The sequence below is a fragment of the Rhipicephalus sanguineus genome, chromosome 10, assembly GCF_013339695.2.
Source record: "Rhipicephalus sanguineus isolate Rsan-2018 chromosome 10, BIME_Rsan_1.4, whole genome shotgun sequence".
In the NCBI taxonomy this organism is placed as follows: Eukaryota; Metazoa; Arthropoda; class Arachnida; order Ixodida; family Ixodidae; genus Rhipicephalus; species Rhipicephalus sanguineus.
Genome location: NC_051185.1, coordinates 131,966,300 through 131,982,315, shown reverse-complemented (window position 1 = coordinate 131,982,315; position 16,016 = coordinate 131,966,300). Strand labels below are relative to the sequence as shown.

The 16,016-nt window shown below is 49.4% G+C and overlaps 1 protein-coding gene across 1 annotated transcript; it reads left to right on the top strand.

Annotated features, from left to right (window-relative positions):
* Positions 1-273: 273 nt before the first annotated feature.
* On the top strand, positions 274-2,338 carry LOC119406741 (uncharacterized). The gene is made up of 2 exons (XM_037673473.1): positions 274-748; positions 2,124-2,338. The coding sequence occupies exons 1-2, from the start codon at positions 274-276 to the stop codon at positions 2,336-2,338; spliced, it is 690 nt and encodes a 229-aa protein (XP_037529401.1).
* Positions 2,339-16,016: the final 13,678 nt, after the last annotated feature.

Here is a 16,016-nt window from a genome sequence, read left to right as displayed (position 1 = left end):
TGGGTGGCCGTAGCGACTGATTATGCCCCACGTTATGCCATCACGCGAGCCCTCCCTACCAGCTGTGCAACCGATGTCGCTGACTTTCTCCTCCATCAAGTCATCTTACACCATGGTGCTCCTCGTCAGCTGCTGACTGATCGAGGTCGCTGTTTCCTTTCGAAAGTTGTCGACGACCTTCTCCGCTCTTGTGCAACGTCCCACAAGTTCAGCACCGCTTACCATCCTCAGACAAACGGACTTACTGAGCGCTTGAACCGTACACTCACGGACATGTTATCGATGTACGTGTCTGAGGATCATCGAGATTGGGACTGCACCTTACCGTTCGTGACGTTTGCCTATAATTCGTCGCGTCACGACGTTACTGGCTATTCTCCGTTCTATCTGCTGTATGGCCGCGACCCGCTCTTGCCTCTCGACTCGCTACTTCCTTCAGAGGCAAACTCAACCACATTCTACGCTCACGACGCCATCGCTCGAGCGGCGACGGCACGTCGCGTTGCCCGTGACCGACTCCTGGCGTCTCAGGCCGACCAAAAGCGCCTGTACGACAGCCACCACCGGGACATGCGTTTCAGCCCTGGCTCCCTGGTCTTGCTCTGGCTGCCTTCGCGTCGCGTTGGCCTGAGTGAAAAACTGCTGCCGCGCTACGCTGGACCTTACCGAGTTCTTCGCCAAGTAACCGAAGTCACCTACGAGATCTCGCCACTCACCCCCAAGCCTTCGTCCCCCTCACCAGCTGCATGTTTCCCGACTAAAACCCTACATCGCGTACGCCGACCCGACGCACCGAGACGGTGCTTCTGCCGCCGGGAGTTAATGTCACATAAGTGTTTGTGCCACTGGACTAGACGCTACTAGACGCTACTATCCGAAGACGAAGTTGAAGTGCCTCGGGCTTAGATGGATGCTGGCGTACTGGTCATAGTGCGTCAACGCTACACCTCTTACGTATTGTAAATATACTGTAAATACTGCAACTCTACGCGTAACAATATTTATTTCCAGACCTCAGAATGTCGAGACGTTTGATGGCGGAGAGCTGTACTCCCGGCTCTTGCATTTATACGTTTGTCGATAAGCTTCAGCTCGATGCACATTGCGCATATAAGAAGTCAAACCATTTGTGCGTCTTCAACGATTAGGCAACTTGTTTTTCAACGCGCGGTGAGTGAGGAAGCGCGCCCGAACTCATGAGCCGGCGTTGCGCGCGCTGCACGTAGCGGCGGAGGAGGGTCAGGGTCGCAGCGCCCCCCTCAAAGCAGCGGCGAGAGGCATGTACTACACCCGATGCGAAGGCCGTACACATCTGTTTCCCACGACTGACCAGAGGTGGCGCAAGCTGACATCAATCAATCAATCAATCATGTTTTATTTTTCGTCCTTCGTTTACACGATAAAACGGAAAAAAGGTGGCAAGAGAAAAAGCTGCTTCGTCGCAGCTTGACAGAGCTCCTGCCACCCGTACATAGGCAACATACAGCGAATACATAAGCAAAAACAACATGACACGCAGAACCACTGATCTCCATTAGGAGGAGCTGGATGGCGCATCGAGCACGCGGACGTGAAGCCACCGGAAGCCGCCGTTTTTGTCCCGGAAGAGAACTTTTCTTTTTTTAAAGAAATACCTGCCTGTGGCGCAGTAAACTGTACGAATGGACCGGAAAAGTCGCCAGGGAAGACATTTCCCGCGTAAGTATCTCAAAGTTGCATTACTTTTTACGCATTTTGTTCGTTGCAGAACTCCGCCATATTCGGACGGTGTCGGCACGGCGTCTGTCATATTTCGTGTAGCGTTCGTCGGCGTCTCAAGTGAGGCGTAATCGCAGAGTTTGAAAAAATAAAAAAGAAAAGCGATCATAACAACAGCTGCCACCCGAGAATATTTGAATTGCGCGACTGAGACAGACAGAAGACGCCAGCTTCCGGGACAAACAGGGGACCTTCCGGTGGCTTCACAAGCGCCCGCCTCGCAGAGCGGGGATGCGCCGTCCAGCCTTTTTAATGGAGGTCAGTGCGCAGAACGCCAACGCGCCGGAGCAAAGCAGAAGAGCAGCCCGAGATCCAGTGCGACGAATGCGGGATGTGGGTCTTTGTTGATGAAACTCCTTTCCCAGACGTTACATCGGCGACGCAGGGAGGGCCCTTCACGTGCAAACTGTGCGAAAAGTTAGCTGACGTCAACGTGAGACTGACCGGTCTTGAGGGCCACCGCGACGATGCGCCCCGTTTAAAAATGGAGGCGCTCGAAGCCCTGGTTCAAGAGCTCACCGTAAAGCTCCAACAGCAGCTACATCGTGTGGACATACCACAGACGCGGCACACGACATGAATACCAACCGCGAGCCAATCACAAATGCAAATTCGACAAAGCCCAGCCAACATGGAACACCAGTGCTGGTAACAACACATAGCGCTACACAGCCTGAAAGCACCGATGAAGACGAAACCTCCACACCTATGGGTGGCCAAGACAACAGCGGAATAACGCAGGCCGTGTCACCTCCAGCAGTACTTCCTGTGGCTGACATGAAGGATACTGGCCAGAACGGGGTAACACCTGCACACAAGAATTCAGGAGAGCCACGACCTGCCCCGCCGAGACATAACCAGAAGAGGGTAGCGAAGGAACGGGGAACATCGGGTGACAGTGGAAAAGAACCCCCGAAGAAAAATGGGTCCAACGCGAATGCCAAAGAGGCCATCACGAGACCACATGGCAGGAAGGGGAAGCATAAACAGCCCCGTTGACCAAACCAGACCAGGGAGCCCCCAAACAGGCAGCCTCCGGCGATAGCGCCTGGGTCAAGCCTGGACCAAAGGTCTCCAGAGAGCTGATTCTGGTAGGAGACGTTGGCAGTATCGCTGACGCTGTGAGGGAAACCGTGAACGTTCCCAGAGCTATAGGCTCCCTCTACAGTAAGAAGGCCAACGCAACAACAGCAATGAGATACACTGCCAGCTATGAAAAAAAAAAGCGAGACCAATACAGTGGCAATATATCGTTCACGTAGGGCTCGCGGATGCGTACGACGTGACCCCGTCGCTGTCACCAGAGCCCTGAGCGACACCTGGGCAGACTTGCAGAAGTGTTGAAAGGCGGGCAAGTTGGTATAAGTTCATACTGAAAATTGGCAGCGCAAACAAACGGGACACAGATGAGGAACACAAACAGGCGCAGACTGAAACTTGGATTTATTCACAGAAGATAATATATACCAGAAAAAACATGAAGGGAAAGGGAAATACATGAGGGAAGGATCCACCATAATCAGGTGTCGTCCATAAACGAGATTTCACAATCTAAAAGCGATATAGAAGGTGAGCTGACACAACTATCGATATTCTTTTTAATGAAAAAGGCTTCCGCAATCTCCCTAGTTTTAGTGTCACGATGGGCATATAAAACAGACGTGCGCGAAAATTCAGGTACGCAACCACACTTTGTGCAATGGGCGGACAAATGTAAACCCGGGGCAGACTTAAGCGCATTGTGGTGTTCTCGCAAGCGCACATTCAGGCAGCGCCCTGTCTGCCCGATATACACCCTGTCACAAGACAACGGGATGCAATAAACCACTTTTGACCGACACTTAGTGAAACAATTGACATGTTTAACACCACAACCTTCCTTCACAGGGCCTGCTTTCAATTTGCATTTTCTGTCAATTTTGGAACACACCTGCTGCAATTTTTCACTGGCGGTAAAAACAACGTCAAGGTTAAATTTTTTTGCACATTTTTTTATCCTATGCGAAAATCCGTGTACATACGGGACAACCGCAAACTTCTGTCGCTTTTTTACATCATTTGTAGGGCATCCTTTTCCTTTCTTCAATCTCAAAACCTTCTGAGCGGCGAACACCAAAACTCTGGACGGAAAGCCTGCTTCTTGTAGCCTAGTTATTTGTTTTGAAAAAACACATGCCATTTTATGGAAACATGATTTCGTAACAGCTGAATTCAGAAGGTTAACCGCAATACCTGATTTTACAACTTTAGAATGCGAAGAAGAATAGTCTAAAATTGGTTTCTTCGAACGGGGAGAGAAAGACCAGCATAAGTGGTTTGCATGAAAAGATAGCTCAAGATCAAGAAACTGTAATAAATTATCTTGCGGAACCATGAAGTTTCAACATTCCTGCAGTACCACTTGTCTGCCTTGAATTTTCAGGACCCTTTTCTCGTAAAAGGATCTAACCAGGTTGTCGAATTCTTGGCAAACAAAAAAATGCCTATTTGCAGTGGTTTTAGCATTGATGTAGTCGATTTGTTTTACTCTGTACCACATCCTGAACTTATGAAGTGTGTAAAAGAATGCATCACGCAGGAAAATGACGAACTTACATTTATCAACAAACGCATGATGTCTGTTGATAGCTTTATGGAACTACTACTTTTTTACTTGAATTCTACTCTTGTAATTTGGGGCGACAAGTTTTACGTTCAGAAATCTGGCATTTGTATCGGCTCTCGGGTTGCACCTGTCCTGTGTGATATATTCCTAAGTTATTTTGATAGGGCTTTGAAAACTGCGCTGAGTAGCCTTGTAATTAATGTCTTCAGGTATGTGGACGATTACCTTGTGCTTGTCGATTCTGCTTCCATGGAACAGAACCGGGATAAGATTATAGAAATCTTCGAGCAAAAAGGGCATGGGTTGCGTTTCACGCACGAGGTTCCGCAAGATAATTTATTACAGTTTCTTGATCTTGAGCTATCTTTTCACGCAAACCACTTATGCTGGTCTTTCTCTCCCCGTTCAAAGAAACCAATTTTAGACTATTCTTCGCATTCTAAAGTTGTAAAATCAGGTATTGCGGTTAACCTTCTGAATTCAGCTGTTACGAAATCATGTTTCCACAAAATGGCATGTGTTTTTTCCAAAACAAATAACTAGGCTACAAGAAGCAGGCTTTCCGTCCAGTGTTTTGGTGTTCGCCGCTCAGAAGGTTTTGAGATTGAAGAAAGGAAAAGGATGCCCTACAAATGATGTAAAAAAGCGACAGAAGTTTGCGGTTGTCCCGTATGTGCACGGATTTTCGCATAGGATAAAAAAATGTGCAAAAAAATTTAACCTTCACGTTGTTTTTTCCGCCAGTGAAAAATTGCAGCAGGTGTGTTCCAAAATTGACAGAAAATGCAAATTGAAAGCAGGCTCATCATGATTTAAGTAGCGCACTGACGGACGAGGACATAGAAAAAGAAGGTTCACAACACAGTTCATAAGCAGCTCTATGTCCTCGTCCGTCAGTGCGCTACTTAAATCATGATGAATCCGTACCAACTAGCTCAAGTTTCAATTCTCATGAAAGCAGGCCCTGTGAAGGAATGTTGTGGTGTTAAACATGTCAATTGTTTCACTAAGTGTCGGTCAAAAGTGGTTTATTGCATCCCGTTGTCTTGTGACAGGGTGTATATCGGGCAGACAGAGCGCTGCCTGAATGTGCGCTTGCGAGAACACCACAATGCGCTTAAGTCTGCCCCGGGTTTACATTTGTCCGCCCATTGCACAAAGTGTGGTTGCGTACCTGAATTTTCGCGCACGTCTGTTTTATATGCCCATCGTGACACTAAAACTAGGGAGATTGCGGAAGCCTTTTTCATTAAAAAGAATATCGATAGTTGTGTCAGCTCACCTTCTATATCGCTTTTAGATTGTGAAATCTCGTTTATGGACGACACCTGATTATGGTGGATCCTTCCCTCATGTATTTCCCGTTCCCTTCATGTTTTTTCTGGTATATATTATCTTCTGTGAATAAATCCAAGTTTCAGTCTGCGCCTGTTTGTGTTCCTCATCTGTGTCCCGTTTGTTTGCGCTGCCAATTTTCAGTATGAACCTGGGCAGACTGCCCGGATGAGCTGATTGTATGGTGAAACACACAGCGCGAAACTACGACGGGGACACAGGAAGGAAACACACACATCGTCAAGGTCATGAATGTGAGCGTTCATGTCCCCTAGAAGGATTATTTCGGCATCATGACCAAATTCTTTAATATCGGTGCTTATGCATTTCACTATCTCCAGATTCTTTTCTCTGCAGTTATTCCCCGTCCACAAGTAAGCTGCACCTAGCCACGTTTTCTTTCCACCTACTGTGCCCGAAACCCATATGTGCTCTGAACACATTTGTTTCACTCTATCCCATTTTGTTCTGCTATGAATTAGCATTCCAACACACCCACCTCTCCTTTCTTATGTGATCCTGTTACATCCTTCCCAAATATAACTGTCAATATGTGGTGGCTCTTCCAAATCTCTGAGGATTGTTTCTGTAACCGCATAAACACCTATCTGTTCCTTGTTTAACTGTCCCTCAATCTCTAACCATTTTGCCTTTTTTCTGCCACCCTGCATGTTAATGTAACTAATTGCAACACGCGCCTTCTCCCTTCTTTTACCTTTTCTCTGGTTTTTCGCTATACTGCCTGTCAAAGAGTCCCCCTGGTTGTCTTCCTCATTACAAGCTACCCTGGGCACCGAAGGGCCCGCGTGCCCCCCAAAAAAGCTACTGCGCGCCCTGCAAGTCGCCAACCCACCTCATGACCAAGCCTCCTATCGAAGTGTATTCCGTCTCTTCGAAAACCACCCCACCTGTGCACCTCTCTGTTTATTTCCACTACCTCGATGCCTTTCTCTCGACTCATCTGCCATATCTTTTTGTTTGCGTCGACAACCGCTCTTTGCAGGTTGCCGTCACGCACCGGTACCTCCGGTATTGTGCATACCACTATCTGCACCTGAGGGGAAATGGCGCGCATGTCATCGACCCCTTTCCCCAATGTGGTCGCTAGTTCGGCTGATTCTTCATTCAAGACGTCGTTTAGACCTCCCGCGATTATCACTAGGTTACGTCCATTAGCCTTAGTTGCGAGTTTTGCGCTAGCTTGTCTCATCACTGATGCCAGCCTATGTCCTGGGAACTCAGTAGGTGCGCCATGGAAAAATTTACTTTAATATCAAATTAAAATATCTTATCAGCATTTGCTGAGCTTCACACTTGCTCAGAGCCGTTTCTGCATGCAGGAGGTTGGTATGGCGGAGTAAACTCGCCTTCAAAAAAAGGTGTCAGTACCCCTTTAAAGGGACCGTCAACTGATTTTTCTTGACCCAGTTTTTTACTGCGCGACAGGAAGCTTACCCTTGGTAGCGTTTGCAGCTGCAGTGGTTTATCCTAAAAGCAGTATTTTTCGATCTGAAAGGCTCCAAACACGCATGAAGGCTTGCTCCAACAACGCTGAGAATTGATAGCGATGCCGCCAGCCCTTGTGAAAGCTGTCGTTGTTCTGCTTTCGCAGGAGTTACTGTAGCTGTGCTTAACCTCCTTTATTTTGAGCTTTCAAACCATTTTTGAAAATAGCAAGCTGTTACAATGAGATGATGTGGCTTTATACACCTTCTCGGTATTTGTACAGCGTTGTGTGCGCCTGCACGCAAGGTTGCCTGCGCCTGTGTCATGGATGGTTTGTCCTGGCATGGGATCATTACGCCAAGCGGAGGCAGCGCCACTTTGTTGCACACAACTAACGCAGGTCTATATGTACATTTTTATGGAGTAATGTCTTTTAATATAAAGAAATGAACAATATTTCAGTACTAACACAAAAGTCATCGAACGCATACACCATCAATGGTCACGTGACCAGCTTCATCGGACCGTTTATGATTTTGCCGCCAGAGGCGCCAAAGGTCATTTTTCGCGACTTTCAATGAAGAAATAAAAATATAAATCCACCTCACGAGATAAACAGGGTTGGTTTGAGTCAATGCGACGGACAATCTTTCCATCAGTGCAGTCATCTCATTTCATGTTCTGGGCAGTTGTCGGTCCCTTTAAACCGCAAGGATGGATGGATGGATGCTATGAGCGTCCCCTTTATAACGGGGCGCTGACATGTTGCCACCAGGCTCGAAGAAAAAAAAAGAAAAAAAAACCTTCCTTGTTTCAAGTTGGCTTAATACCTTATCTACACTGATTAAATCTATGTTATTATACCAAAAAAATATAAATTCACGGTCCATCTCTGCCTCTTAAGGCAGAATGACCTTATTTCTCCCCATTATTTATTTTTGTACTTTATCTCTACTTTTCTGCCACCAATACTCCAACCGTCTCTTACCTATTTCTATCGCGGACGTGTTCAGCTTTCCATTGTTGTCCCTAAAACCCAAGGCTTCATGTAGACCCGTGCCCACACGTATACCTGGGTGAATATCGCCACATTCAATCAGTACATGTTCCGTCGTTTCCTTAGTTCCCCCGCAGCATGTACATTGTTCTTCTTCGTTACTGAATCTCGCTTTATAACTACGCGTTCTAAGGCACCCTGACCTTGCTTCAAACAGCAAGGCGCTTCCCCTTGAATTATCATAAAACCTTTCCCTCCTTATTTCGTTTTTAAATGCGAAGCATTTCTTAGCGAACTTCTGCGACTTTGAGCGTATCTATCTATCTATCTATCTATCTATCTATCTATCTATCTATCTATCTATCTATCTATCTATCTATCTATCTATCTATCTATCTATCTATCTATCTATCTATCTATCTATCTATCTATCTATCCGCCTACGACTTTGTGCTCTCCTGGCCGTTTCGTTAATCGGATGTATACCAAAATTGGTGTGTCATAACACGGCCTTATTACGAACATAAATGACAGGTCATATCATGAAAATCATGACACGCATGTCATGAACAGCATGATTTACATTCCACGGCCTTTGGGCTCCCTGGCAGTTCCGTTAATCGGATGTGTACCAAAATTGGTGTGTCATAACATGGCCTTATCACGAACATAAATGACAGGTCATATCATGAAAATCATGACACGCATGTCATGAACAGCATGATTTACATTCCACGGCCTTTGGGCTCTTGCGGCCGTTCCGTTAATTTCATATATACCAAAATTGGTACGGCGTGACAAGAGTTCATGACGAACATAATGACAGGTCCTAACATGCAAACCATGACGCGCATGTCATGTGCAGCATGATTTACATGACATGGTCTCGGGGCGCTCGCGGCCGTTTAAATGAAGGGATACATACGAAAACTGGTATGACGAGACATTTCTGTATGACGAACATAACTGACACGTGATAACGTGAAAATCATGATATGCATGTCATGTATGACATGATTTACATGCCACGCTCATGGCGCACTCGCGGCCGTGTCGCTAGATTGATATACACCAAAATTGGTACTGTGCGATGTGACTTTATGAAGAACACGAATAACAGGTGGTAGCATGAAAACCATGACAGCCATGACATGTATGTCATGATTTACATGCCACGTTCATGGTGCATTCGCGTCCGTTTCGCTTGCGTGATATACACCAAAATTGGTGTTACGCGAGACGACTGTATGACGAACGTAAGTGAGACGTGGTAACGTGATAATCATGACATGCAAGTCATGTACGACTTTATTAAGATGCCACGCTCATGATGCGCTAGCGGCAGTTTCAGTAGATTGATATACACAAAAATTGGTATTGCGCGATGTGACTGTACGAAGAACATGAATGACAGTTGGTAAGATGAAAACCATGACATGCATGTCATGTATGTCATGATTTAATTTCCACGCTCATGATGCATTCGCGGCCGCTTCGCTAGCTCGATGTACACCAAAATTGGTATTGCGCGAAGCAACTCTATGACGAAGGTAAATGAGACGTGGTAACATGAAAATTATGACATTCATGACATGCACGACATGATTTATATGTCATGCTCATCACGCACTCGTGCTGTTTCGCTTGCTTGACATACACCAAAATTGGTATTGCGCGACGCGACTGCATGACGAACGTAAATGAGAGGTGGTAACATGGAAATCATGACATGCAGGTTATGTATGTCATGATTTACATGCCGCGCTCATTGTGCATTCCCGGCCGTTTCGCTAGCTTGGTATACACCAAAATTGGTATTGCGCGACGCCACTGTATGACGAACGTATATGAAAGGTGATAACATGATAATCATGACATGCATGAAATGTACGAGATGATTTACATGCCATGCTCATGGCGCACTCGTGGCCGTTTCGCTAGATTGATATGCACCAAAATTGGTATTGCGCGATGTGACTGTATGAAGAACATGAATAACAAGTGGTAACATGAAAACTATGACATGCATGCCATGTATGTCATGACTTACATGCCACGCTCATGGTGCATTCGCGGCCGTTTCGATAGCTTGATATACACCAAAACTGGTATTGCGCGATGAGACTGTATGATCAATACTAGTAACAGGTGGTAACATGAAAAACCATAATATTCATGTCATGTATGGCATGATTTACATGCTCTACTCATGGTGCACTCGCGGCCATTTCGCTCCTTTGATATACACCAAAATTGGTATTGCGCGATGTGACTGTATGACGAACATAAATGAGGTCTTGACATGCGAATCATGTTATGCATGTCATGTACGGTATGATTTACATGCCACTGTCATGGTGCGCTTCCGGCCGTTTTGTTAACGTGATATATACCAAAATTGGTATGGCATGACACGAGTGCGTGATGAACATAAACGACAGGTGATGCATTTATATACTAGAATATGCGTTTCATTGGCATGGTGTACACTAGATTGTGCATGCATGCGTGCATGGCAAACATGCGATATATGGTGGACTAGATGCCATGGCATGAATGATTTCATTTGGCTCAAAGACAAACAAGGCGATGTATGCAGCTCTTTGCTGGCTGCTTCGCATTACATCGATTCCCACAGGGCGTGGGATCTGCCGAATTTTTTTTCCCTTTCGGTAGTTACTCAGAGCCGGCTTCTTTTCCATCGCTGTCATCCAGTAAGCCCTCTACGCCTCTCTGACCTTCCGCTTAATGCTCCTTGTTGCCATATAGCCCGCACTGCTAGCCGTATCTTTACTGGTGAGCCTCCTAGTTCTTTTTCTCCGCTGCGTGTCAACGCTTTTTCTATAAATACCTGAAAACCTTCTCTGCCCATCTACTCTTCTTCATTTTCCTCAGCCTCTCTTCGAATTTCATTTTTGCTTTGAGCTTCCCTCACTTCAAAGCCTGTCCATCCCATATCACCCTTTACAGCCTCATTTGTCGTCTTCCCGTGAGCGCCCAACGCGAGGCGGCCCACCGTCCTTTGATTTACATCCATTCCTGATTGCACCTCTGACTTCATGCACACCACTGAGTTCCCAAATGTAAGCCCCGGAACCATTACACCTTTCCACAGACCTCGAAGCACCTCGTACCTATTGTATCCCCATAAAGCTCTGTGCTTCATAATTGCAGCATTCCTCTTTCCCTTTGCTACCGATGCTTTCTCTTGTACCTCCATATATCTATCCCCCTCATTTACCCATACTCCGAGGTACTTGTACTCGCTTACCCTCGGTATTTTTTGGCCCTGTATGAAGACCGCATGGTCTTCGTGATCATTGAATACCATCAATCCACATTTTGTTGCACTAAATCCTAGTCCTAGAGCCTCGCATTCCCTTCCGCATATATCTGCCAGTCGCTGTATATCATCTTGGCTGTCCGCAAATAAGACAATATCAGCATAAAATAGGCCGATGATCCAGGCGGCCGTGCGCTGACGAAACGAGAGTTGCAGTAGATCCCGTGTCCCATAGCGCTAGTGTCTCCACACCGTTGATCTTCGTAGGCACGAGAATGAGCCTGCCTTGCGTGCGCGTCGTCACGATGCGGTGGGTGCGTTGTTCTCGCGCTGCTCTTTCTTCCCTTCGTTTTGCGGCGGCTGCCTTCTCCTCTTCGATGCGTGTGTCAGGTTCCGTGCAGTCCTTCGCGCGGTGCCCGCGCTGTAAGCAGCGAGCGCATGTGTCGGCGGAGATTCTCGTGGGCTTGCTCGGTTGATGATCATCCTTCGCTGTGCTCTTTGCTGTCTCGATCCGCGCACTGCTGTCACGTGGGGATGGCTTCACGCTTGTGGTTTCGCCTCTCGTCGATGTCGTGCGTCTGTCGAACTGTCGCGCGTAGCTGATCAAGTTCGACACGCTTCCTTTTCGTAAGTCGTGAAAAGCCGCGAGCATGGGTTTTGCGTTTTCGATCGAATGCCTTGGATGAGCCAGTCGACGACGTCGTCGTCGCTTAATGCGTACTTGCCGCGTCTGATGCGTTGCAGCCGGGAATACATATAATAGTCTGTGATGTTTTCGTCTTCTTTTTGTCGCCGTGCGTTCACGCTCTTTACCCACTAGCAAAACAGTGGCTGTTTGTCGAACTACTATCGTAGTGCCGCTACCCAAGTGTGCCAGTCTTTGGGGTTCACGCCGTCCATGCGATGCCAAGCCGCTGCTCGTCCCCGAAGCCTTGAAATGCCGGCGTTTAGCGTGGCCATGTCGTTCCATGAGCATCTCTCGCGCACGTTCTCCACAGACGTGACCCATTCGTTCACATTGTCGTTGTCTGTACCGAAAAATGTAGGGAGAGTCGCCGCGACACCAGGCATGGTGGTAATCTGGATCGTGGCGTTTTCGTTTGCCCCATTGACTGTGTTTCCATGGGTTCCCATTTGTCGTTCCAGGAGCTGTGCCATCATTTGCATCGTAGTTGCCAGTATCGCGAGTTCCGTCGCGCTTTCGATTCATGTCGTCGTGGGCGTCTCGGGGGAAAATCTGCGTCGTTGCGTGTCGCCGTGAGGGTCTTCGCTCTCGTACTCGTCGTTGAGCGTCGAGTGTCTCACATCGGGTTCTCGATCCGTCATGATCCGTCATGACTACTCGTTTGTTGCACGCCGTGCTTCAAGGGCGTAGCCAGAAATTTTCGGGGGGGGGGGGGGTTCAACCATACTTTATGTATGTTCGTGCGTGCGTTTGTATGTGCGCGTGTATATATACGCAAGCAAAATTAACTGAAAAATTTTAGGGGGGGGGGTGAACCTGTTGTGTCGTGCGACCCCTGGTGCCTTGCTGAGACACCAGTGCTGTTGTGTTTTCTATTCATGCTACTGGGGGGAGCTGGGTCTCTGCCGTGCCTCTGTGCTACCACCAATCCGGCGTGGTCATGCCGGTCATGTGACCCGTGCCTCGCTGACCAATAACCTTTCTTCTCGCTCCTTAAAACCGCCTGCAATAAACGCGGGAGAGCAGTCTCTCGTCAGTCTCGCCGAAGCTTGGTCTCTGCGTCGTCACTCCGCGCGCCCTCCCGTCGTTCGGCCTCTCCGTCGGCCCGCCGCGGGTTACGCCGCGCTCCTGCCTACACAACACATGGCGACGAGTTACTGAACCCGGTTCAACAGGCGACGCCAGGAAGAGCACGACGTAAGTGACACTCACCTCGAGTCGCATTTCTCCTGCACGTCGGTGCTTTGTCCTTCCTGCTTGCTACATTGGCGTCGACCTGACTTTTCTTTGTTCCCGCTCCGGCTCCCTCTACGACGCCAATTTCCTGCTTGAGCCTTCTGCCTACCTCCTGCACACATGGCGGCCCTTTTTGCCAACCTTCCTCCATTCCTCGACGTGCCCGGCACGCCTCCTATTCCGTGGCAGAAATGGAAAAAAATTTTCCAGGTACACCTGAAGGCGGCCGGCGGAAGCGGCTGGGAGGACGAAAGACGCGCGTCAGCACTTCTCAGCGCGCTCGGTGTCGAGGGCCAGCGGAAATACTTCGCCGCGCAGGAGCAGCTCGAAGCTCAAGGCGTCCAAAATGCTCCACACACAGCCAGCACGCCGGCGGCGTTGGGCACAGGTGCGGTGTCGACGACGGAAGCGGCGGCGGCGACGGAGTACGACACGTTGCTACAATTCCTAGACGGGCTCTTTGCCGAGACGACTAACGTGCTAGCCGAGCGGCACCTATTCACGAGCCGCGAACAACTGCCCGGCGAAACCTTCCTCGAATTCGTCGCAGCTCTCAAGGAGAAAGCCCTCTGTGCAAGTTTGGCGCCACTTACGACGACAGAGTGCGGGACCAAGTAATTCACGGAGTCGCCAACGCACATGTACGGGCCAAGCTACTGTCGTACGGGGAAGCCCTTACGCTGCAGAAAGCCGAAGAAGTTGGACGCGACTTGGAGGCGCTCAACAAAGCCAACGCGGCATTCGGAGAGAATGAACGGCTACTCGGCTCGCTCGCCGGGGACGGCGGTAGCGTCCAGCGCGTCGCACGTGGCTACGCAGCAGCATCACAAAATGGCGGGTCGGCTTCCTCGGCGGCCCCGCATGTGACTCAACATGGCGGCGGCTTCCCCCCCAACTCGGGTGGCCGCGTCCAAGAGGGTGGCGATGCGCGCTTGTTGGTTGGTCATACTTGAATGAGTTGAGCGCATACGAGGACACGGACAGAAGGAAGAGAGCGTCCAAGATGGCTACGCGGGCTCGTCAGCGCGCCTCCAGGACGGCGTTCGCGGCCAAGATGGTCAGCCTGCTTCCAAGCCTCTAGTTGACCCTTGTTTTCGCTGCGGCAAGTCAGGGCATTTGGCGAATTCCAGAAATTGTCCGGCAAAAAACAAAACTTGCCAATTTTGCCGCATCAAGGGGCATTTCGCGGCAGTCTGCCGCAAACGGCAAGCGTCGGTGCAGGAAGTGGTCCCCGTCCAAGACGCTGACTCCGGCACTGCCACAGTCCTGTCCGTGCAAGCTGCGCCGACTAGCCCACGGGACTTGCGCATTCCTGTTATCGTCGGAGGACATAGCCACATGTCATTGCTGGTGGACACCGGAGCCACTGCATCGCTAATGACCAAGAAGGACTTCGACTTGCTTTTCGCTTCGAAGCACCGACTGCTCCAAACGTCCATCCAACTGCAGAATTTTTCGAAGCACCGCATACCGGTCCTAGGGTATTTCCGCACAGACTTGCAGCACCATGGCAAGCGGGACTTTGTCACCTTCTACGTGACAGCACACGGCACTTCACTGCTGGGGCTCGACGCCATCCAGCAGTTGGGACTCCTGATCGACGGCGCAACGCTAACGTGTCGTCTGGCTTCACCAGTTTCCTCGCAGCTTCCTGCAGGTGTGCCTCCGGGGTTCGAGCACCTGTTCGACGGGGAGCTGGGACTTGTGAGGGACTACGTCCACCGGGTCAAGAGGCGGCCGGACATCGTACCAGTGTCCGCCAAGCTGCGTCGCCTGCCTCTGGCGCTCCGGCAACAAGTCGCCAGCGAGCTGCGTCTACTCGAGGACAACGACGTCATCGAGCGAGTGTCGGCATCCGAATGGGTGTCGCCACTCGTGGTCGTGCGCAAGAAAGACGGGGACATCCGCCTCTGCGTCGATCTGAGGGAACCGAACAAGGCCATCGTCGTCGACGGGTTCCCACTGCCCCGTGTGGATGAACTGCTGCAAATGTTGAATGTGCCCCGGCTGTCCAGTGCGACGGCGCACCAGCTGAAGTGCACACTCCGATGCCTGCGACCCAGGATCAACCATCGGGACTTCAGGAGGAAAGTCCTGGGTGTTCCTCCTCACCTACAGTAAATGCACCAAATTCCAACACGGGGGAGGGAAGAGATGGGAATGGGTCTTCAAAGTCGGCTCAAGACAGCCGCAGCCCACAAAGTTTTTTGCCTGGGAGTGATGGGAATGGGTCTTCAGAGGTGGCTCATGGCAGCCACAATCCGCCAAGTTCTTCTGGGAGAGATGGGGACGGGTCTTCAAAGTCGGCTCCCGACAGCCGCAACTCTCAAAGTCTTCCTGCAGGGCCTGGGTCACGTCGCCCACAGCGGACGCGCAAGCCCCCAGCCCACTTGAAGGACTACATCACAGACTATAGTCCGCGTCTTCTGGGGCTATACTGCCTTAAGAGGCCCGCAGTATAGCCGCAGAGGTCTGTGCGTTTGTGTGAACTTTTCGTGAATAGTGCAAGCTGGCACTTGTGTTGGTGTGGTCAAGTGACTTTTTTTTTTGTGTGTGTAACATATGTTGTAATACGTACATCTAGGACTGAACTTCTGCGTATTGCAGGTGCCATCTTTATCGGAACTTGAATGTGATTTTTTTAGTGGTTCCTGATGTACCACAGTTACAA